This window comes from Callithrix jacchus, chromosome 3 (genome assembly GCF_049354715.1).
Source record: "Callithrix jacchus isolate 240 chromosome 3, calJac240_pri, whole genome shotgun sequence".
NCBI classification, from domain to species: Eukaryota; Metazoa; Chordata; class Mammalia; order Primates; family Cebidae; genus Callithrix; species Callithrix jacchus.
In genome coordinates, this window is record NC_133504.1 from 178,384,918 (window position 1) to 178,411,086 (window position 26,169).

The 26,169-nt window shown below is 38.3% G+C and overlaps 1 protein-coding gene across 9 annotated transcripts in view; it reads right to left on the reverse strand.

Annotated features, from left to right (window-relative positions):
- The window catches only part of CC2D2A (coiled-coil and C2 domain containing 2A), a 150,190-nt gene that overhangs the window by 107,827 nt on the left and 16,194 nt on the right, over nt 1-26,169 (reverse strand). For all 9 annotated transcript variants that reach the window (XR_013533186.1, XR_013533185.1, XM_002745968.7 and 6 more), the window contains 2 exons: nt 2,237-2,325; nt 1,832-1,933 (listed from right to left, as the gene is read on the reverse strand). Coding sequence is in view for 7 of the 9 variants with exons in the window: in XM_002745968.7 (XP_002746014.3) it covers nt 1,832-1,933; nt 2,237-2,325 (191 nt within the window). In the remaining 2 variants the exon portion in view is untranslated. The remainder of the gene's footprint in view (nt 1-1,831; nt 1,934-2,236; nt 2,326-26,169) is intronic.

The window sequence follows — 26,169 nt, forward strand, 5'->3', positions numbered from 1 at the left end:
CCGTAAGAATGGTACCTAGGGAATATGGAACACTATGAACATACAAGCCAAGTCCTGCTCACAAAAAGAAATAAACACCCTAGTAGCCAAGGGAGGATATTTCTACTTCTACAGCTTCCAGCTTTATGTGAGATATCAGTATTTGTGGCCCATGGACAGTGAGAGCTATGTGAATAAGGATATCTATGTTTTGAAAGGATGTTGTGAAATGACTCTCAGTCAGTAGATACAGAAAAAGCCAGATATAAAAAACTGGAACCTCCTATCACTTAGCTAACATGACCAGGTGCTTGGCTCACACGCCCTCCAAAATAACCCAAGTACCTGCTTCAGGCTGTTGGGATTACTGATATTTTTCTTTATTTTCCAATATTTTAAAATTATGGCTTTTACAGAGAAGAAAATAAATGGAAATTACAGGCAAGAAATGCTTTTTTAGTAGAACGCATCATGAAGGCATATAACACATTGTCACAAAGCCATTTCATTGGACTGACTAGTGTTCCTACTGAAGACCACAAACATAAGCAAGGCTACAACATTCCTTAGAATTATGCAACCCGTGTAACCTGTTTGGGGTGAATATAGGTCACATTTTATAACACCTCATCCTAGAAAAAGAAAAGGCATCATTTAACAAATCAGAAATATCCTTAGAACTTGGGCTTCTTTATCTCATTGGTTAAAAACAACCCAAACCAATAAAAGCAACAAAAACCAATTGGGTTGGGGTTGTAAACACCTCCTGAGCCATTTGCTGTTTTTCTTTCTCTTCCTTTTTCTGCCGTCTTAGCTTAGCGCTTACCCCTCATTGACATCTCTGTTTTTCTTTTCCCGGCTCTCTCTCCTCCTCAAGGGCTTTAACTCCAAGGTTTTCTCCAAAGGCACTCTCAGAACTTCAACACTCCCCACAGTAGAAACACCTCCCTAATCTGTTTCTCTAGACCTGGGCCATTCCTCTGTGTCTCTGGAGGAACACAAATTGAGATTCCTACCAGCACCTCAGGTGCAAATGAAATTCACTCTAGTGCATTCAGATTGCCTCCCTACCCTGTTGTCAATAGCTTTCCATGGCTTGTAGGACTACTGAGGCTCCTACATGTGACATTCAAGGACCCTTAGCATCTGACTCCATTTTTTTCTACTGCACTTTTATCTCCCTGCTTTCTAGCAAACTCCATGTATCCAGCAATGCTGATCCAATGAGACAGACTGGAAGTGATACACAGCTGGGATCAAATCCTGAGTCCTCCACATGCATGCTCTGTGGCTCTGGGTGGCTTCACATCTACTCTGACCCTCGGTTTTCTCATGTATTAAATGTGAATGAAGATAATAGTACTTGCCCTGTAGGGATGGTGAAATGTGGTAACATGGGACAAAAGTGGCAAAATACCTGGCACAGAGTAGTACCTTATAAATAGTAGCTATTATAAGAATAATTATTTTTGAAGTAGGGTCTCACTCTGTTGCTCAGGCAGGACTGCAGTGGCATAACCATAGCTCACTGCAGCCTTAAACTCCTGGGTCTAAGTGATCCTCCCACTTTGGCCTCCTGGGTAGCTGGAACTACAGGCATAAGCCATCATGCCTAGCTAATTTTTTAATTTTTATTTTTAGTAGGGGTGGGATCTTGCTCTGTTGCCCAGGCTGGTGTTGAACTCTTGGACTCAATTGATTCTCCCACCTCAGTCTCCCAAATTATATTATAATTATGAATAAGCATTTAATATCTCCTCTGTGCATAGCTCTACTATAAAACCTTTTGCTGGGAACTTTGTATTCTGTTTCCTTGGTTTTGATCACAAAATAGAGAGGGTCCATTTCTCACCTCTGTGCCAAATTCAGTCTCAAGTTCTTCCTTCCTTGGACTTCGTAAGCGCCTGGGCCGAGGAGTGGGGATTTCCTGCAGCAATGCACTTTCTGCTTTGGACTAAAAAGTCAAACAGAAAATCACTGCTACATGATGTCAGGAACGCTGAGAAATAATCAGTAAAAAATACTGCTATCCTTCTTTAAAGGGTAAGTGCAAGGAAGATGCTTTAGAAAAATGACATTAAATTCTGAAGCATCATTTTCATCTGTGCCAATGCAAAATAAGACATTAACATTTAAAACTTGAAAGACAAATTGAATGGTATTCAAATCCATGCAGTTTGGAGCACAAAAGTAAGCTAGACAAGCCCTGGAAGATTGCAATCAGCACTGAACAGAATATTCATGTGGTTTCTCTCACCCTGGCAGCTTGCAGTTTCTCCCTCATGCGTCCCCTCATGGAAAATTCTGCAAAGCCTGTTCTGGAAGTTGAAGGAATTGGAGGTAAGCCTTAAACAAAGGAAAAGAAAAAGGGAAATTACTTTTAAAAAATTCCCTCCCCTCAAAGGGAAGATTAAATTAAAAAAGAAATAAGAGAACATAATTTTAGTTTGAACATTTAGAACTTCACATAAGCAAACATGAGATCATGCTGCCAACCAGCCTTTTGACGTAACAAGTACATGTCCTGGCTTTTCTGACACTGACAGTGCAAACCTCAGTCCTGCTGGCACTGTCAACTTGACTTAACTGAGAATAAAATGAATGACACTTGACTTTTCAAGGCATATGAATACTTACCAATTCAATTGCCACTGGGAAAAGGCTCTCAAATTTGTTGATTTGAGAAACAGGCTTGTCAGATGAATGGGTGGCTAATGAATTTTAGGTTTCAGGGTTTAACTTTCAACTACACTAATAACTTTAATCAAAGAAACCTTTTCTATAGGCCCAGGCCTAGCCCTGGGTTATATCATAGAGGCAATATGCATTTCATGTATATTATTGAGTATATCCATAAATACCATGAACTATCAGGCAGCTATTGTGTGCCAGGCTGTGATATCTGCATCAGATGCATTTCTCATCAATTTTTGTGCTATCTTTGTGAGGAGTACCACAGGTATCATCATCACCAGCTATCACGGAAATGAAGTCTCTGCATTCCTGCGTGATAAATGAGTGGCTCTACCATCACACACATAGAATGTGGAATGCTTGGGATTTGGTCCCAGCACCATATCCCCCAATTCTCTAAACCATTACAAAAAGAGGTGGAAGTAAAATGGGGTCTTTGGGGAACAGAATGTTAGCATGGTGGAGCAGAATGTCTTTTCTAGGATGAAGAAGGACTCGAGATCGCAGGATTTTGAGGTCAAGTTATGGAAAGCCTCTGATGTCACATTAAGGAGTCTTGGCTCTGTTCCCCAAGCAGTGCAGATATCAAGAATGCGCAGGGAGGAGGATGCGAATGCACGCAGCATTTTCAGAAGTTGCACCTGGGGGTGCCGGTAAGGATGGTTGGGGTGGAGTGGGTGAGGCACCAGGGACCACAGTCCGGATGTCCTGATATGAGATAAGAAGGGAAGGGGGTCAGTGTGAGTCAGTAAGACAGGCCACACAAAGGAGAATACAATAGGGCTTAGCCGCGATTGGTTGATAGGGACCAATGGTCAGCAGCAGCAGCAGCAGCAATCGTGTCTTCTGGGAACTTGTTAGATACACAAATTTTCAGGCATACTCCAAAACCTGGAGTACAGCCCAGATACCAAGGGAGTTTAAACACATAATCAACCTGGAAGACCCCGGAATAGAGAAAGAAGGAAAGGTTTCAACACGAGAAGTTTGATGCTGCTGAGAAAGAAAGAGAAATGAGAAGGGGAAGTCAGACTGGGAGGTGCTAGGTTCATTTGTCTGGGGCCAGATGGGTCTGGCCAGGACACCGAGCTCTGGGACAGGGGCCAGACTCAATAGTAAAGGCTTGGGAAGGCTTTGAACCATGGTTGAGTGCTGAAGCTTTGAGAAAGGACTGTTTCCTGAGGAGAGAAGGACTCTCATGCTTGTAGACAATGACACTGTCAGGCGGGAACGCAACAGATGAAAGTAAGAAGAGAGGTAGAAGGAAAAGTGGCAGAGAGAAGGCAAAGATAACAGGTCTGCAGGTTCCTCCCGAGCCTGCTTTATGCAAGCAAAGACAATAATCCCCGGCCTCAAAGCCCATTTCTGCAGCACAGCCACTCTGTCTCTTGGGTTGTGCGTTCTTCCATATGTGTGATAGAAAGCTATAAAATACTACCTGTATCATGCTCCCAACTATCACTTACTTTATGCCTGTATGGAGGCATGAAATATTCATGGTAATGATTAGAGTCTGGCATGCATGTGTTGAGGTTCAAAGTTCTTTAAGAGAATCTCCATTAGCTTAATAAAATAACCTTTGATATTTTTTTAAAACTCACTAAAAATCAAGTCATTTTTCATTTTAAAGATAATATAACTATGGTAGATTATGTTCCTGTGACATATGTGCAGAGACCTGAGACTTCCTTCATTGCATCTGTCACATTTTGAATTTATATACAGTCATGTACTGCAGAGGATATTTTGGTCAATGGCAGATCCCAGATACAACAGTGGTCCCATAGGATTATAGTGGAGCATATGTAGAGATCTGACTATGGCACCTGATACCAGTTTTGCAGATCAGGTAGGAGAAATAATTGATATTCAGTAATGACTCTGGGACATTTGGTTTTCCATATTAAAAAAATACAGAAATAAATATGTATACTATCTAAGTTTGTGTAAGTATGGTTTATCATGGTCCCATAATGACATAATCACTCAGTGATGCATTTCTTAGAACGTCTCCCTGTCATTAAATGATACACGACTGCATTTGTTAGGCTATTTGATTACTACCCATTTCCTCCCCATGTTCTAAGGTTCCCAGGCATGTAGGGAAGGTACAATGTAAGTATCACTAAGCATGTGTGGAATGCCTGGATGGGTAAACAAGGGCTTCTAGACTGAACCCCTATCTCTTGCCAATGCTTTCCTCTGTCTGACCATTTACTGTGCCTCTGCTCCTATCACCAACCCCCTCACCAACCAGTGAGAAGCCTTTTTCAAAACTAGTAAGTTTTTATGAACATAAAAACTAATCTTATTTACCCCACCTTAAAAATTCAGTTTTTCTCAGTTTACATAAAACAGTTACTACTTATACACAGTTTACTAGAACAATTTTATGAATTATTCTTTAAAAGAGAGACAAGATATTTTATTAAACACTATCTCTTCTGAATAAAGAAACTGAAGTGGCTTTATTATTAGTTTTAAAAACATCGGCAATTTTTTAAACCACAAAAAGTAGCTCTTGCCTGATTCTTTTTTGAAATTATGACATTTATCATTTTTCATAGACTTTATTTTTTAGAGCATAAAATTGCTTCACAAAAAAGTTGAGGGGAAGTGACAGAGACTTCCCATATCTCCCAGCCCCAATATACTTAGTTTCCCTGATGATCGTGCCCCCACCAGAGTGGCACATTCATTACAACTGATGTACCTACATTGACGCATCAATCACCCAAACCCACAGTTTGCCTTGGGATTTACATTTGGTGCTGTATATTCTATGGATTTGGATAAAGCTATAATGATATGTATCCAGCCTTATAGAATCATACAGAGTAGTCTCACTCCCCTACAAATCATCTGTGCTCCACCCATTCAGCCCTCTCTTCCCTCTACTTTTGGGCAACCACTGATCTTTTTATCGATTTTTTTTTTTTAAGTCTGTGCTAGTAAAAGACATGTAGAGGATTTAAAGATTTCCAAGTCAGGTCTGTACAACTAGCTGATGACATGTCATCTCCCAGCTGAGTGTGACCAGCTGAGAGTAAGAAACGTATTGGAGAACTTCTGAACTTGGGTTTTGTAGCATTAGATCAGTGAAGGAAAAACACAGAAAGGAACCATGATGGTGTGAGGGATATTATACTTAAAAAGGTATTTCAAACAAAATAAATGTAATCTTCACTTGTTTGAGACCAGATAATAATGAAGATTTTTTTTAAAAAGATAATATTACTAACATCACATCCATGGAAGCCAAGGGTACCAGTTCACTTCCTTTGACATAATAACTAATGGGGTTAACTACTTTCATTTTTGTCTTGGTAGAATATGGCGAACAATGTTTCTTTAAACAGCTGGAAATACTAAGACAACCCTCATTAAACATTTTTCTCCTAATTTATTGTCAGTTGCTCCACTCCATTACTAATCAGCTACATGATCTCGAACTGGCTCTCCCTTTCAATCTCTGCAGGTGAGAACTGATCTGCCAGGCTTGAGGAAGGGCTTGATTTCACATTTGCAGTAAGAGGCATATTCAGAAAATGGCCTTTTGACATAGCTAAGAAAACATGACATGAATAAAGTTTCTGTAGCATCAAATACAAAGTGTGATGAAAATTAATTTTTTAAAATTAAGATTTGATTTGAGAGCATGTAAGAACTTACAGATAATGAGAGAATTTTAGGACATTCCATTAAAAAGATATACATAATGTTAATGTGGTATGAGATGTGGATTTCTTTGGGAAAGTGATGTTTTTCATCAGACACAGCAGGAGATTACATGTTTAGTAATGTTGTACTTGCTCCCAAGCAAACCCATTAACCCCAAGGCTACATGAGCCTTATGTTTGAAATGGCTTTCAGATCCTCTCTGTACTCTCTTCTCTTTCCTATCACCCATACTCACTGTTCCCCAGTTACTCCTCTTTTTAGGCTTAATAAAGTGGTGGACACTCTCCATTTTTCTCTTAAGCACTTCTGTTATACCCAATCCCTCAGAAAACCCAACCATATTTTCCTAACAAAATAGGTGTTTCATTTCAAATAATTTTCTATTACTCTTATGTTATGTCCATAAATTGATATGATCTAGAATCCTGATGCCTCCCCTACATTTTTCATAAATAACAGTTTTGTTGACACATAAGCCACATACCACAGGGTCCTGCTTTTCAAATGTGCAAAATACACGAATAGTCATTCTCTAAGAAAGAAGTACAATTGGCTAACAAGCACATGAAAATATGTTTAACATTATTTAGTCTTGGGAAAACGGAAACCAAAACCACAGTTAGGTACTACTTCACCCCTAGAGGATGACTGTAATAAACAACACAGACAATAACAAGTGTTGACAAGGATGTGGATAAATTAAAACTTCGGTGCTGATAGGAATATCAAGTGCTGTACTGACTTTGGAAAACATTTTGGTAATTCCTCTAAATCTTTGGCAAATATTTAAAAGTATGACAAAATTTATGTCAACTTAAAAATATGCAAGGAGAACCTAGTATTTCCATAATTATTGCAGGGGTAGTGGACAAAAGAGTTACAGTGACACAGGCCTGGACTGTCTTCTACTTCTGCCTCTCCATTTCCAATGCTCAAACCTCACCACAAAGTTATCTTTCTCTAATGGAAAATTCCAGAATAGAGTATAAAATATAGAGATAAGGGAGTAGGAAGAACATGAGGCAAAACCAGCTTGACTTCAGTAGCAAAAATGGGAGAATAACAGAGTAGAGAGGAAAAATGTATTTCTGGGCTCTCTAATCTGTTCCATTGGTCTGTATGTCTGTTTTTGTACCTGTACCATGCTGTTTTAATTACTGTATCCTTACAATATAGTTTGAAGTCAGGTAGTAGATGCCTCCAGCTTTGTTCTTTTGCTTAGGATTGTGTTGGCTATTTGGGCTCATTTTTGCTTCCAAACAAATTTTATAATAATTTTTCTAATTCTGTGAAAAATATTGTCAGTAGTTTGATACTGCTTAAATTGCTTTGAGCAGTATGTCCAATTTAACAATATTGATTCTTCTTATCCATGAGCATGGGATGTTTTTTCATTTGTTTGTGTTATCTCTGATTTATTTCAACAGTGTTTTGTAATTCTCCTTGGAGAGATCATTCCCCTTCTTGGTTAGCTGCATTTCTAGGTATTTTATTTTGTGTGTGGCTATTGTGAATGTGACTGCATTCTTGATTTGGTTGTCAGCTTGGACATTATTGGTGTACACAAATGCTACTAATTTTTGTACATTGATTTTGTATTCTGAAACTTTGCTGAAGTTGTTTATCTGATATAGGAGCCTTTGGGCAGTGACTATGGGGTTTTCTAGGTATAGAATCATATTGCTTGCGAAGAGAGATAGTTTGACTTCCTCTCTTCCTAGAAATGAAGCCACACATCTACAACTCTCTGATCTTTAACAAAGCTAACAATAACAGCAATGGGGGAAAGGACTCCCTATTCAATAAATAATGCTGGGATAACTGGCTAGCCACATGCAGAAGATTCTTTCTTTCACCATATATAAAAATCAACTCAAGATGGATTAAAGACTTAAATGTAAAACCTAAAACTTTAGAAACCCTAAAAGAAAACTAGGAGACATCATCTGGATGTTGGCCCTGACAAAGACTTCAAGATGAAGTCTCCAAAAGCAATTACATCAAAAACAAAAATGACCAGTGGGACCTAATTAAACTAGAGAGCTTCTGCACAGCAAAAGAAACTATCAACAAAGTAAACAGACAGCCTATAGAATGGGAGAAAATATTTGCAAACTATGCAACTGACAAAGGTCTAACATTCAGAACTATAAGGAACTTAAACAATTCAATAAGCAAAACACAAATAACCATGTTGAAAAATGGGCAAAGAACTTGAACAGATAATTTTCAAAAGAAGATGCACTTGTGCCAACAAGCATAAGAAAAATGCTCAATATCACTAACCATTAGGGAAATGCAAATTAAAACCACAATGAGATACCATCTTACACCAGTCAAAATAGCTATTACTATATTAAAATTTCAAAAAATAACAGATGTTGGCAAGATTGAGTAGAAAAGAGAACTGTGGGTGGGAATATAAATTAGTTCTGCCACCGTGGAAAGCAGTCTGGAGATTTCCCAAAGAACTTAAACTAGAAATATCATTTGGCCCAGCAATCCCATTACTTGGTATACACACAAAAGAATATAAATCATTCTACAATAAAGACACATGCACTCACATGCTCATCATAACACTATTCACAATAGTAAGTACATGTAATCAACATAGGTGCCCATCAGTGGTGTACTGGATAAAGAAAATGTACTACAGATACACCATGGGATACTACATAGCCATAAAAAAGAATGAATTCATGTTCTTTGCAGAAACATGGATGGAGCTGGAGGCTATTATCCTAAGCAAATTAATGAAGGAACAGAAAACCAAATACCACATTTTCTCACTTATAAGTGGGTGTTAAACATTGAGCTACATATGGACAAAAATAAGGAAACAATGGAGGCTGGCCGTGGTGGTTCACGCCTGTAATCCTAGCACTTTCGTAGGCTGAGGCAGGAGGATTGCCTGAGCTCAGGAGTTCAAGACCAGCCTGGGCAACATGGTGAAACCCTGTCTTTAGTAAAATACCAAAAATTAGCTCGATGTGGTAGCATGTGCCAGTAATCAGCAACAGGGGAGGCTGAGGGAGGAGAATCACTTGAATGCAAGAGGTGGAGGCTCCAGTGAGCTGATATTATGTCACTACACTCCAACCTAGGCGACAGTGCAAGACTCCGTGTAAAATGAAGGAAGAAAGAAAGAAAGAAAAAGAAACAATAGACATTGGGCCTATTTGATGGTGGAGGGTGGGAACCAGGTGAGGGCTGAAAAAGTACCTATTGGATATTATGTTGATTCCCTAGGTGACAAAATGATCTGTATACCAAACCCCCACAATATGCAATTTACCCATGTAACAAACCTACACATGTACCCCTTGAACCTAAAAGTTGGAAAGAAAATTAATACATAATTTGTGAAGTCACCATTCTTTGTTTTTAAATTTACATATGCTTCACTCTATTACATATTGTAAGAGCAACTATATGTTGTCAATCAAAGTGTAGTTGATTAACACTAATTTAAAACTTTCCAATTTGCTGCATTAAAACAATGTAATTAGTGGACAATCTGATGCAAGATCCTAGGATAGCATTTAAGCCACAATCAATGGTCTGGGATCATAGGACATGACTTCATTGTTGGGCAGGTTTATACCCAGAGCAAGAAAAGAGTCCAAAAGGTTATTGGTGGCTGTCACTAGAGTTTAAGAAAGTAGTTCATTGTTTTCTTCTCCTGGTTTTCTAATTTTTATGAAATAGACTAGTATCACTTATGAAGTGTCACTACATAAAAAAACAAAGTCAAAATGGGCTGAGAACAAACTGGCTGTCCATGGGTATGAGCCCAGCACTGCTGACAGTTCACATTTGCTGAGATGCTCTGGAGGGACTTCTCCCGTCACTTTTTTCTAGTTCTCTCAGGCTCACTCTTTCAGAGTGCCACCAGCATTTTCATTTTATGTTAGCTGAAAACCCAGGAACCCTGCTCTGGCACATGCATCTCTTTCTCATGTGGAGGTCCTTGGGTCTTGGGATCCTGGCTCTGCTCAGTGCCCCTTCCTTTTTGTGCTTCAGCAGATGGCAAAGGCTTTGGGACCATCAGCCCAGAAAACTCAGTGCTCTCATGCTGTTGTGGTGGTGCAGAGGGTAAAAGGCTTCAAACAGGACTTCCAGAGACTCTGAGAAGGGTCAGGAATATCACAGATATGTTTTGATATGGAGATTCTACTTAGGATTGAGTCTTCCACATTGTCTTCTACAGAGTGGAAAAAAATACTAATAGGTATTTAGTATTTTAGTATTTTCCAAGAACTGCATGAAAAATGCTGGGTTAAGTGTGTGTAGTCTCAGAATAAGCTTCATGAATTCCCAAGTGTAGAAATTATATGAAAACTTTCTCAACTTGAAGTCTTTTTTGGGGCAGTCCATTTCTAAGAGGATGCTAGTATTCTACAGACTTCAGTTTTGGAAATGCTGTTTCACAGAATCTTGTGTTGACTTTCAATCATTCCATCAACAAATATTCTTTGAGCACCTGTTATGTCTTCAAGGTACTAGGGATAGGGCAGTGAACAAAACAAATGAATGCCTCCACCCTCATAGAGTGTATGCCAGTGAGGGAGATGGACTGCAAACGAGCTCTGTAGTTAGCATGCCAGACGGTGATACAGGTGTAGAGACAAATAACGCAGGATCAGGGGATAAGCAGGGCTAGGAAGGAGAGGTGAATTGCAGTTTTAAATAGTCGGCCAGGCGCAGTGACTGACACCTGTGTTCCCAGTACTTTGGGAGGCTGAAGCAGGTGGATTGTTTGAACTTAGCAGTTAGAGAGCAGCCTGGGCAACATGGTAAACTGTTGTCTCTACAGAGTATAGTGGGGCACACCTGTAGTCCAAGCTACCTAAAGTCTCAAAATTAGCAGGGTGAGGTGGGAAGATGGCTGTGCCTAGGAGGCAGAGGTTGCAGTGAGCCAAGATCACACCACTGCACTCAAGCCAGATCAACAGAGCCAGACCCTGTCTCAATAAATAAATAAATAAATAAATAAATAAATAAATAAATAGAGTGGCCAGGTAAGCGGCTCAAAGGGATATAAGAATAGATGAAGAAAGTGGGGGATCAAACCATGTAGACACCTGGGGGATGAGAATTTCAGGTACAAGTATTACTATCTGATGCAAAGAACTCTGAGATGGAGCTAAGAACGATATCAGGCCAGAGCAGAAATAGGGAACCCAAAAACTAAGGGAATGGAATACTAGGACATTAGGTCATAGAAGTGAGGGGAAACCCAACTGCATAGGTCATCCTAAATAAGTTGGCATTAACAAATACAATGACATCAAGAAGGTGGAGAAGCAGGCAATAGAGGACCCCTCAAGGGCATCCTGGACTACATTGAGCACCAGGCTGTCTTCGCTGACTTTAACAGTGACACCCACTCTTCCACCTTTGATACTGGGGCTGGCATTGCCCTCAATGACTACTTTGTCAAGCTCACTTCCTGGTATGACAATGAATTTGTTTACAGCAACTGGGTGGTGGACATCGTGGCCCACATGGCCTTCAAGGAATAAGACCTCTGGACCAAAAGCCCCAGCAAGAGCACGAAAGGAAGTGAAAGGCCCTCAGCTGCTGGGGAGTCCCGGCCACCCTCAGTCCCCCACTTCACTGAGAATCTCCCCTCCTCACAATTTCCATGCAGACCTCTTGAAGAGGGAGGAGCCTAGGGAACTCCACTTTGTAGTGTACCATCAATAAAGTCCCCTGTGCAAAAAAATAAAATAAAATAAAATAATATTATTAATTCGGCATTAACTCTGACTTGAGTAGAGCTATTAGAAGGTTTGAACAGAGAAGTGACATGAATGTATTTTCATAGGAACACTCTGGCTGCTGGGTTGAAAATGAGGGGTGAGAATGGAAGCAAAAAGATCAGTTAGGAGGCTACTGAAATATTCTAGATGAGAGGTGAAAGTGGCTTAGATCAGGGTGGTAGTGGTGGAGAGAGTGAGAAGTGATCATTAGATCTATTCTGAAGGTAGTGCAGACGGGACTTGGTAGGTAGGATGTGGGCAGACAGAAAGATAGAAGTTATGGATGACTCCAAGTTTTTGACACGAGCAATAGAAAAAAAAAATGAGAAGTCCATTTAGTGAGGCGATGATGACTCTAGGAGAAACAGGTTTGGGTTAATAGAAACAGATCAGAAGGTCAGTTTCAGCTGAGTAAAATTTGAGTTGTCTCAAAATACATAAGAGATCTAGAGAAATGTAAGACCTAAAACTATAAAACTTCTAGAAGAAGTTTTATATGTTTATAGGAGAAAATATTCATGACTTTGAGTTAGCCAAATAATTTTTAGATACAACCCAAAAACACAATCTATAATAAAAATATAACAAATTTGAGTTTATCAAAATTTAAAACTTTTGTACTTCAAAGACACTATTAAGAAAATGAAAAGATAAGCCATTGACTTGGAGAAAATATTTGCAAATTATGTATCTGATAAAGTACTTGTATCTAAAATACATAAATAATTTTTACAGCTCTATAGTAAGACACCTCAATTAATAAATGAGTAAAAAATGTAAATAGCTGGGTGTGGTTGCTCACACCTGTAACCCTAGCACTTTGGGAGGCCCAGGTGGGTGGGTCACTTGAGGTCAGGAGTTCAAGACCAGCCTGGCTGATATGGTGAAACCCTGTCTCTATTTTTAGTAGAGACAGGGTTTTATTTTATTTTCAACTAAAAATATGAAAATTTGATTTTCAACTAAAATACAAAAATTATCTGGGTGTGGTGGCGAGCACCTGTAATCCCAGCTACTCAGGAGGCTAAGGCAAGAGAATCACATAAGCCCAGGAGATGGAGGTTGCAGTGAGCCAAGATTGTACCACTGCACTCTAGCCTGGGTGACAGAGTGAGGCTCTTGTCTCAAATAAACAAACAAAAACAAACAAAAAGTAAACAGTAATTTTACTAAGAAGATATACGAATGGCTAATAAGAACATGAAAAAAATAATCAAAATCATGAATCATGAAGGAAGTGCCAGTTAAAAGCTCGAGACACCATTATACATCTGCTATAAAGTGTATAATTATAGATAATACCAAATGTTGGAAAAGATGTGGAAAAACTGGAACTTTCATACATTGTTGTCAGAAAAGTAAAATGATGCAGCCACGTTGAAAAGTGTATGGGCAGTTTCTTAAAAAGTTACATATAAGTTTATCATATGACTCAGAGATTCTACCACTAGGAGACCTCCCAAAAGAATTTAGTTTACATAAAGACATGTTGCAAGTGTTCATGGCAACACTGTGGATAATATCACCAAACTGAATATATTCCACATGTCCATCAACGGATGAATGAATAAACAAAGTGTAGTGTGTCCACATGATTAAATGTAATTGAGCAACAAAAAGAGATGAAATTGAAATATGGATATGTGCTACTATATTTATGAATCTCAAAAAATATTATGCTAAGTGAAAGAGGTCAGGTGCAAATCACTACATATTGTATGATTCCATTTACATGCAATGTTCAGAAAAAAGACATACTTACAGGGATAGAAAACAGATCAATGTTTGTTTAGAGTTGGGGCTAGGAGTGGAGGCAAATAGGCACAAAGGAACTTTTAGGATTATAAAAATGTTCCAAAACTGGATTGTAGTGTGATATTGCATGTTTATATATCTACCAAAAATTCATTAAATTGTACACTAACAATGGGTGAATTTTATGATATGTAAGTTATATTTTAATAAGCCTTCTAAAAATATGAGTTGTCTTATTAGATGTGCAAAAGTGGATGTTGAGTATGCAGTTGCATATTTAGTCTGGAAGAAGTCCACACTGGAGATAAAAATTTGTAACTGGTCAGTAAATGGATTGAATTTAAAGTCTTGAGATGACAACAATAATTGAGTGTTGATAAAGACAAGAAAGCCAAGCACTGAACCTAGGGGGCTCCAAAATGGGGTTGTCGGGATGTGGCTAAGAACAAGCAAAGGAGAAAGAGAGGCACAGCCAGCGAGGAGAAGGAAAACCAGACAAGTGGAGACCTTGGAGCCAGGTCCAAAAGTAGGAGAGAGTGGTGAGCACCATCAAATGCTGTGAAAGTCAAGTAAGATGAAGACTAAGAACTGACTATTGAATTTAGCAAATGCGTGATTCATTGGTCACTTTGGCAAGGACATTTTCAATAAATGGGTGGGAGTGTGAGTTACACTGGAGTGATTTCAAGAGAGGATTGGAGACAAAAATGAGAAAAAGTGAGTTTGCAGGAATTTTGCTTTAAATAAATTGTGTTTTGTTTTATTTGTTTGCTTTAAAGGAGAATAGGAAATCGGGGCTGTGAGTACAGATTAACTGAGGCCTTAGCTTTCCTCATAACTAATAATAGGTAATATTTATTTGTACATATTAGTACTTTAATTTAGTCTTCCCAGTACTGTGTGAGCTAGCGAACTGCAGCATTGGTGAATGTCTTGACATTTCCTACATTCTCCACTGTGCATCCTTGGACTAGAATGTTCATCCCATTCTCCAGCTGGTGGGCACTAAGGTAACCCCCAAGGCCCAGTTCCTTCAGGCAACTAACTCCCCTCTACGTCTCATGCTGTGCTTTATAACATTTCCTCATCCCTGGGCCAGTCTCTCCAGGTCCTCATGACTTTGTAAAAGTATGCCTAAAATAAACACTGTATTTCCTTTCATTTACATCATATTTCACTGGATTCTGAACTTTCTTTTCCACCAATACTGAGAAATTGGCTCTGAAATGATGCTTTAATCAGAGAAACTAACATGAATGAATGGAAAACAGATGTTAGTAATGAAGAAATTTATGTTCATAAGAAACTACTTAATGTGTGATAGTTACTCCCTCAAGAGATGGTGCAAGATGGAATCATGGGGGAATGTGTGTACTTTTAAACTAGTTGTTTATTTTATTTGGAACTATTCCACATTCATTGAAATGCTTTCTTTATTTGGAATGTCATGACTATATATATGTTTGAAGAGCAGATTAGAAGCCAAGCTTTCACTGCATGGGTTTGTGGTGCTGTTCATTAGGGAGGTGGCATGTGCCTGAAGTAGTGTGGGAGGCCACAGGTTGGGATGCCAGTCTCTGTCTCTAAATGCAGCCCAACCTTGGAGCCTTGTAGGACAGAGGGTCACAGGCTCAAGGTGAGGAACTGATTGGTATCACTGATGGGCAGCCCAGACTCATGAGAAGTTTGGGAAGTAAAATGTCAAAGGAGGAAGGAAATATATGGATCCAAATGTTTGAGCAGACTTGGTTGGAAAGACATTGTGGGAACGGTGGTCAGGGTGGTAAGTAAGCACACCTAAGGCAGGGCAATACCTAGAGGGAAAAGCAGAGAGGCCACCTGGAGACAATGTTCACTCAGAGCACCCTCTACATGCCCGCACTATGCTAAACAGAGTTGAAAGTCAGGCTCTACCCTCAAGGAATGCTAGTTTGGTGAAGGAGGGAGGTGGTGTACCAATGAAAAGATGCCTTTGGATATTCACATTGGCACATGGGCCATGGGAGCAAAGAGAAGGTCTATTCAGCTTACTATGGGGAATGGAGGATGTTTTCCAAATGGGGTGACATGTACATATTGATATTTGAGAGATGAATAGCTAGAATAAGACAAATGAAATCCCCAAATAGGAAATAGGCTGTTCTAAGGAGGGAGAGAGAGGTGGGTGGCCTACCTGAGTATCATGCTGTATTTATTGTTTTTTGTTTGTTTGTTTGTTTGTTTGTTTTTAATTTTTTATTGGATTTTAGGTTTTGGGGTACATGAGCAGAGCATGCAAGACAGTTGCATAGGAACACACATGGCAGTGTGCTTTTCTTTCCTTCTCCCCTTCACCCACATTTGGCATTTCTCCCCAGGCTATCCCTCCCCACCTCATGTGCAGAAAAAAGAAACTGGACCCCTTCCTGACACCTTACACTAAAATTAACTCCAGATGGATTAAAGACTTAAACATAAAACCTAACACCATAAAAACCCTGGAAGAAAATCCAAGCAAAACCATTCAGGACATAGGCATAGGCAAGGACTTCATGACTAAAACACTAAAAGCATTGGCGACAAAAGCCAAAATAGACAAATGTGACCTAATTAAACTCCAGAGCTTCTGCACAGCAAAATAAAGAATCATTAGCATGAATCAGCAACCAACAGAATGGGAAAAAATTTTTGCAATCTACTCATCTGACAAAGGGCTGATATCCAGAATCTACAAAGAACTAAAACAGATTTACAAGAAAAAAACAAACAAGCCCATTCAAAAGTGGGCGAAGGATATGAAAAGACACTTTTCAAAAGATGACATATATGAGGCCAACAATCATATGAAAAAATGCTCATGATCACTGGTCATTAGAGAAATGCAAATCAAATTTATATTGAGATACCATCTCACGACAGTTACAATGGCCATCATTAAAAAATCTGGAGACAACAGATGTGGAGAGGATGTGGAGAAATAGGAACACTTTTACACTGTTGGTGGGAATGTAAATTAGTTCAACCATTGTGAAAGACAGTGTGGTGATTCCTCAAGGACCTAGAAATAGAAATTCCATTTGACCCAGCAATCCCATTACTGGATATATATCCAAAGGATTATAAATTGTTCTATTATAAGGACACAGGCACAGGAATCTTCATTGTAGCACTGTTTACAATAGCAAAGACCTGGAATCAACCCAAATGCCCAATGATTATAGAATGGACAGGGAAAATGTGGCACATATACACCATGGAATACTATGCAGCCATAAAAAACGATGAGTTTTTGTCCTTTGTAGGGACATGGATGAACCTGGAAACCATCATTCTCAGCAAACTGACACAAGAACTGAAAATCAAACACTACATGTTCTCACTCATAGGCAGGTGCTGAACAATCAGAACACACAGACACAGGGAGAGGAGCATCACCTACTGGGGTCTGGGGGAACTAGGGGAGGGACGGCGGGGGATGGGGAGTTGGGGAGGGATAACATGGGGAGAAATGCCAGATATAGGTGATGGGGAGGAAGGCAGCAAACCATATTGCCATGTATGTACCTATGCAACAATCCTGCATGTTCTTCACATGTACCCCAAAACCTAGAATGCAATAAAAAAAAAAAAAAAATATATATATATATATATATATATATATATATATGAAACACCGTCAGATTATCAATCTTTATGCACCATATTAATATTCCTCTGTAGGTTTCTGGACCCACTGTTGACAGTGCTGGCTGGGTCATAGCATTGCCATTGTACCTTCCATGGGTAACTATAAACCATCAGTTCCAAAGATCAAAGAGGGTTCAGTTTGAAGCTATGGAATGATGCTGGAGTACAGAAATTAGGAACATGGATTTGGATGTCAACATACTGGAGTTTGAATTTTGGCCTCACCACTTCTGGCCACTGGTTCTCTCTGAACTTTAGTCTCCTACTCAGTGAAACAATGCTTGAGAGTAGGACTCTTCTGAGATTTAAATAATACAATGGATGTAAAGACCTTAGCATGGTGCCTGCAGGCTTTTTGCCAAACTCAGAACATGGTCTTAGTTCTCAGAGTTCAAAATGTCGGATTCATCATTTGTCTGTTTATCACTGCTTCCACTCCCCACTCTGGGAGGGTAAAAGTCTCAGGTAAACCAGTAAGTGCTTAGAGAAGGAAAATAAAATTGAACCATACAAGCTTAAAAAGTCCCATAGCTTTCTCAGCATCAATCTGTAGGCATAAACTTTCTTGTTATGGCTGAGGAGACTACTGAATCTGAGGTTTTACCTTGGAAACCTCAGTGTTTATAAATTGATCATGAAGGACAGCTTTATAATACTATTAACTTTAGCTCAGATTACGAAGTCTTGCCTGCAGGCATACTTGCAAACATGCAACTCTCCCCTTAACCTTTAAAAAAGGGGAGGGAAGTGAGAGAATAGGCTCAACATTTAAAAATCAATAAACATAATACACTGCATTAACAGAATGAAGTGCATTGAAAGTGCATGATCTTCCCAATTGATGCAGAAAAAGCATTTGATAATGCTTTTTAAAATTTAGCCGCTTTTCATAATAAGAACACTCCACAAACTAGGAATAGATGCAAACTATATCAACAAAATAAAGGGAATACAAAAAGCCCACTGCTAACACCATTCTCAATGGTGAAAAACTGAAAGCTTTTTCTGTAAGATCAGGAACAAGGCAAGGATGCCTATTCTTACCGCTTCTATTTAACAGAGTATTGAAAGTCTGAGAGCAATTAGGCAAGGAAAGAAAATGAAAGCCATCTAAATTGAGAAGGAAGAGTAACATTATCTTTGTTCCTGGTTCAATCCTAAAGATTACACAAAAAAATTGTTAGAACTAATATAAAGAATTCAGCAAAACTACAGGATATCAAATCAACATACAAAAATCAGTTGCATTTGTATACACTAAAAATGAGCAATTCAAAAACAAAATTAAGAAAACAATTCCATTTAAAATAACATAGAAAAGAATAAAATACTTAGGAATAAATCTAACCAAGAAAATGAAGAACTTGTACATTGAAAACTATAAAAAATTGCTAAAATTAAAGACACACATAAATGGAAAGACATTCTGTGTTCATAGATTGGAAGACCTAATATTGTTAAAACATCAATACCACTCCCAAATTATCTACAGATTCAATGCAATCTCTATTAAAATGCCCATGGCTTTTTTTTTTCCAGAAACAGAAAAATTCATTCTAAAATTCTTATGAAGTATCAAAGGACCCCAATGAGCTAAAACAGTTTTTAAAAAGAAGGACAAAATTGGAGGAACATATTCTGGTTTCAAAACGTATTTAAAAACTACAAAGCAAGTTGGTACTAGCAAAAGATAGACATATAGACCAATTTAATAGAATTGAAAGCCTGAAAAGAAACCCTTGAGTATATAATCAAATGATCTTCAGCAAGAGTGTAAAGACCACTCAATGCGGGAAGGAGAGTATTCAACAAAATTTCTTGGGAGAACTGGATATCCCCATGGAAAAAAAATTAAGTTTGTCCCTAACCTTATATCATATACAAAAATTAACTCAAAATGAATCAGAGAGTCAAGCATGATACCTAAAATTATACAACTTCTAAAAGAAAATCTTTATGACATTGAATTTGGCAAGGTTTCTTTGATGTAACACCTAAAGTACAGATTTTAAAAAAAAAAGCAAAAATAAACGAATGGGGCTACACTTAAAAGCTTCTTTGCAATTATTCCTCCCTTAGGAACACCAAACTGAACAATTATCTATGCAAGAAAACACTTTTATAAGAAACAAATAATCATGTGAGTGATCACAGTATCTAGTTTTAATATAATAACAAGGAAAGATGCATTGAGGAGGGTAGCAAGGGAAGTCTTGCCTAACCTACACCACCTTTTTTTCCAAACCCAGGCAGCACAGCACAGAGAAAGAATCTATGTACTTCAAAGATAAAGAGTGAGGTGACCCTCTTCACAGAACTGAAAAAAAAAATCTTAAATTTCATATGGAACCAAAAGAGAGCCTGTATAGCCAAGACAACACTTAGCAAAAAGAGCAAAGCTGGAGGCATCGTGCTACCTGACTTCAAACTATACTACAAGGCTACCATAATCAAAACAGCATGGTACTGGTACCAAAACAGAGATATAGACCAATGGAACAGAACAGAGGCCTTGGAGGCAATGCCACACATCTACAATCATCTGATCTTTGACAAATCTCACAAAAACAAGCAATGGGGAAAGGATTCCCTGTTTAATAAATGGTGTTGGCAAAACTGGCTAGCCACGTGCAGAAAGCAGAAATGGAACCCCTTCCTGACACCTTACACTAAAATTAACTCTAGATGGATTAAAGACTTAAACATAGGACCTAGTACCATAAAAACCCTAGAAGAAAACCTAGGCAAAACCATTCAGGACATAGACATAGGCAAGGACTTCATGACTAAAACACCAAAAGCATTGGCAACAAAAGCCAAAATAGACAAATGGGATCTAATTAAACTCCAGAGCTTCTGCACAGCAAAAGAAAGAATCATTAGTGTGAATCAGCAACCAACAGAATGGGAAAAAATTTTTGCAATATACCCATCTGACAAAGGGCTACAGAATCTACAAAGAATCTACAAATCTATATCCAGAATCTACAAAGAAGTAAAACAGATTTATAAGAAAAAAACAAACAAACACATTCAAAAGTGGGCAAAGGATATGAACAGACACTTTTCAAAAGATGACATATATGAGGCAAACAAACATGAAAAAATGCTCATCATCCTTGGTCATTAGGAAAACGCAAATCAAAATCACATTGAGATACCATCTCACGCCAGTTACAATGGCCATCATTAAAAAATCTGGAGACAATAGATGCTGGAGAGGATGTAGAGAAATAGGAACACTTTTACACTGTTGGTGGGAGTGTAAATTAGTTCAACCATTGTAGAAGACAGTGTGGCGATTCCTCAAGGACCTAGAAATAGAAATTCCATTTGACCCAGCAATCCCATTACTGGATATATGCCCAACAGATTATAAATTGTTCTATTGTAAAGACATGCACATGTATGTTCAATGCGGCACTGTTTACCATAGCAAAGACCTGGAACCAATCCAAATGCCCATCGATGATCGACTGGACAAGGAAAATGTGGCACATATACACCATGGAATACTATGCAGCCATAAAAATGATTAGTTCATATTCTTTGTAGGGACATGGATGAAACTAGAAACTATCATTCTCAGAAAACTGACACAAGAACAGAAAATCAAACACTGCATGTTCTAACTCATAGGTGGGTGTTGAACAATGAGAACACATGGACGCAGGAAGGGAGTATCACATATTGGGGTCTTTTGGGTGGGGCTAGGGGAGGGACAGCAGGGGATGGGGAGGTTGGAGAGGGATAACTTGGGGAGAAATGCCAGATATAGGTGACGGGGGGATGGAGGCAGCAAACCACCTTGCCATGTATATATCTGTGCAACAATCCTGCATGATCTGCACATGTACCCAAGAACCTAAAGTGAAATTTTAAAAAAAAAAGTAAAATAAGTATGGGATTTTGCATTGGAATTCAGTGCTATACTGACACAGTGGAACACAATACTGCGCAGAATTCTGCTGATGCCCATGGTGGGAACATTTAGATCAGTCCTGGGACAGAAGGGAATCCTTCCCTCCTACCAGTGGAAAAACCCTGAGTCTAGATTAGCCTCATGACCAGCTGACTAAAGTTGTCTACTTCTCTAAATAAATTGCAGCAGCAGTAAGGCTACAATGACTGCATTCCCTGGGTAAGCCCTGGTGCCATGCTGATCTCAGAGGCAGTGGGCTTGGCCTGCAACCCAGTGTGACATCAGCTGCAGCAACTATGGGAATGCTTCGTGACTCCTTCCTAAATCCAGGTAGTGCAGTGTGACGAGAAACTCCTTCTACTTAGAAGAAGGAGAGAGAAGAATACAGAGGACTTTGTCTTGCATTTTGGGTACCAGCTCAGCCACAGTAAAATAGGGCATGAGGCAGATTCCTGAAGTCCTCAATTACAGGACTTTGCTCCTGAAAAGTGTTTCTAGACCCAGTTTGAGCCAGATGGGAATCTGCTGCTCTGGTGGGATATACCCAGTCGTGGCAGGATCCACAACCTGTTGACTAAAGTGGCCTTGAGCTTTGAATAAACAACAGTGGCAGCCAGCCAGTAGTGGCTGTAGGTCTTGGGCAAGCCCAGGTCCATGCTAGCCTGGGAGTCTGTGGGATTCAGGTGTGACCCAGCAAGTGTGATCAGCAGGTTCCAGCTGTGGTGGTCACAGGAATGCCTGTATTACCCTTTCCCAACTTTAGGTACCCCAGTGCAGAGAAAGATTCCTGCTTGGGGAAAAGTGAGAGAAGTGAGCAAGAGACTTCACCTGGAAATCAAGGGAATTCTCCCTTATCAAGTTCATCAAAGCTGTGTTTCTAAACACTGAAATAGCTGCCGTGGCCTTAGCCTTAGGTAATAACACTCAATCCCCTTCAAGTTTTTGGAAAGCTCTCTTAAAAAGGATGGGTGCAAGCAAGCCCAGACTACAAAGATTGGAATAAATACCTAAGTTTCTGATGTCCAGACATCCAGGAATAACCATTAAGAACATCCACGAAAACATGACATCTCCAAGCAGACTAAATCTGCTTTAGCAGACTAAAACTGACCAATTCTGGAGTGATAGAGATCTGTGACCTCTCAGATAGAGAATTCAGAATAGTTGTCTAGAGGGAGCTCAAGGAGCTTCAAGATAGCACAGAGAAGGAATTTTGAATTCTATCAGAGAAATTTAACAAAAAGATTGGAGTAATTAAAAAACTCAAGCAGAAGTTCTAGAGATGAGGAATTCAATTGACTAATTGAAAAATGCATCAGAGTCTTTCGACAGCAAACCTGATCAAGTAGAAGAAAGAATTAGTAAGCTCAAAGACAGGCTATATGAAGATACATGGGGAAAAAGAATGAAAATAAAATAAAAAAGAATGAGGTATGCCTACAAGATCTAAAAACTAGCCCCAAAAGGGAAAAGCTTAGAGGTATTGACCATAAGGAGGATACAGAGAAAGAGCTCAGGGTAAAACATTTATTAAAAAAAAAAAAGAACAAAGAAGTTTCCAAATTTAGAGAAATATATCAACATCCAGGTACAAGAATGTCAAAGAATACCAAAACATTCAATTCCACTAAGACTACCTCAAGGTCTATAAAAATCACACTTAAAATTTGAGGATAAAGAGAGGATCCTAAGAGCAGCAAGAGAAAAAAAACAAATAACATATAAAGTAGCTCTGATACATCTGGCGGCAGACTTCTCAGTGGAAACTTTATAGGTAAATGAGGGAATGGGATGATACATTCAAAGTGCTGAAGAAAACAAACAAACAAAACTTCCAACTTAGCATATTATATCTAGTAAAGTTGCCCTTCAAACATGAAGGAGAAATAAAGACTTTTCTAGGCAAGCAAAAGCCAAGGGATTTCATTATCACCAGACCTATCTTATAAGAAATGCTAAAGGGAGTTCTTCAGTCTAAAAGATAAGAATGCTAATGAGCAACAAGAAATCTGAAGGTATAAAACTCACTAGTAAATGTAAGTATGCAGATAAACACAGAATGCTCTAACAATGTAACTGCAGTGTTTTTAAATCACTCATATTTTTAGACCAAAGACTAAAAAAAAACTATCAAAAAGAATAACTATAACAATTTGTCAAGAGACAGACAGTACAAAAAAGAGGTAAGTAGAAACAACAAATATAGAGTTTTTCAGTTTTTGCTTCTTATTTTCTTTTCATTGTAATCAGAGTTAAGTTGTCACCAGCTTAAAATAACTGGTTATAAGATGTTATTTGCAAGGTTCATGGTAACCACAGAGCAAAAAACTAAAACAGATACAAAAAAAAAAAGCAAAAAATTTGTAACATACTACCAGAGAAAATTACTTATACTCTAAGAAAGGAAGAAGGGAGAAAGGAAGAGAGGAATAACAAAACAACCAGAAAACAAATAGGAAAATGACAGCAGTAAGTCCCTCCCTATGAACAATGGTGTTGAATATAAATGGATTAAATTCTCTAATTAAAAGACATAGAGTGGCTGAATGGCTTAAAAAAATGAAACAAGAACCAACTATATGCTGCCTATAAGAGACTCACTTCACTTATAAAGATGCAAACAGACTGAAAATAAAGGGGTGGAAAAAGTTATTCTATGCAAATGGAAATGTAAACAGAGCAGGAGTAGCTGTAGGTACATCAGATAAAATAGATTTCAAGACAAAAACTGTAAAAGAGACAATGAAGGTCATTATATAATGATAAAGGGGTCTCAGCAAGAGGATATAATACTTGTTAGTACATATGCACCCAATACTGAGACACCCAGATATATAAAGCAAATATTATTAGACCTAAACCTCCATACAAAAGTCTATCATTAATAATAGTTGGGGATCTTAATACCCCCTTTCAGTATTGGATAGATCATTTAGAGAGAAAATCAACAAACTAATATTGGACTTAATCTGCAATATAAAACAAGTAATACTAACAGACATTTAAAGAACATTTCATCCAACAGCTGCAGAATACAGCACATGGGACATGCTCAAGGATAGACTGTATGTCTACATACAGGCTACAAAACAAGTCTTAAAAATTTCAAAAATGTTGAAATCAGATCAGGTAACTTTTCTAACCACAATAAAATAAAATGAGAAATCAGTAACAAGAGAAACTGTGAAAACTATACAAGTTCATTAAAATTAAACAATACGCTCCAGAGCAACAATTGGGTCAATGAAGACATTAAAAATATAAAAGATTGGCCGGGCGCGGTGGCTCACGCCTGTAATCCCAGCACTCTGGGAGGCCGAGGCAGGTGGATCACGAGGTCAAGAGATCAAGACCATCCTGGTCAACAAGGTGAAACCCCGTCTCTACTAAAAATACAAAAATTAGCTGGGCATGGTGGTGTGTGCCTGTAGTCCCAGCTACTCAGGCGGCTGAGGCAGGAGAATAGTCTGAACCCAGGAGGCGGAGGTTGCAGTGAGCCGAGATCACGCCATTGCACTCCAGCCTGGGTAACAAGAGTGAAACTCCGTCTCAAAAAAAAATAAAAAAATAAAAAATAAAAGATTTCTTGGGACAAATGAAAACTGAAACACAATATACCAAGACCGATGGGGTATAGCAAAAGCATTACCAAGGGAAGTTAATAGCAACAAATACCTATGCCAAAAATGTAGAAAATTTTTAAATAATCTCATAATGCATCTTAAAGAAACAGAAAATGAAGAGCACATCAAGCCTTGAAATTAATAGAAGAAAAATAATAAAGATCAGAGCAGAAATAAATGAAAATGAAATTTAAAAAATGATCAGTGAAATAAAAAATTATGTTTTGATAAGATAAACAAAATGAACAAAATTTTAGCCAGATTAAGAAAAAAGAGAAGACCCACATAAATAAAATAAGAGACAAAAAAGGAGACATTACAACTGATACCACAGAAATTTAAAGCTCATTAGAGACTATTATGAGCAACTATACACCACATTCTAGAAACCCAGAAGAAATGGATAAATTTCTAGACGTATACAACCTACCAAGACTGAAACATGAAGAAATAAAAAAACAAGCAATGAGATAGAGGCAGTAATAAAAAGTGTCTTCCTTCAAAGAAAAGCTCATGACCTGATGGCTACACTCCTGAATTTACCGAACATTTAAAGAATAACTATTATGATTCCTACACAAACTATTCCAAAACACAGAGGAGGTAATATTTCTAAACTTATGATATAAGGCCAGTATTACCTTGATACCAAAACCAGACAAAGACACAACAACCAAAAAACCCTACAAGCCAATATCTCTGATGCACACTGATGCAAAAATCATCAATGAAATACTAGCAAACTGTATTCAATAATATGTTAACATCATTCTTCATAATCAAGTGGGATTCACCCCAGGGATGCAAGATTAGTTCAATATATGCAAGTCAATAAAGTAATACATCATATCAACAGAATGAAGGAAAAATTATGTATGATCATTTCAGTAGATGCGAAAAAATGTGTGCAAATTACTCCTCTGAAAGGGGACTAAAATCCAGAATATACTAGGAACTCAACTGTCTCAACAGATAAGACATAAATAATCTCATTAAAAATTGGCAAAAAATATTGATGGACATTTCTCAAAAGGACACATACAAATGGCCAACAGGTATATGCAAAAATTCTCAAATTCAC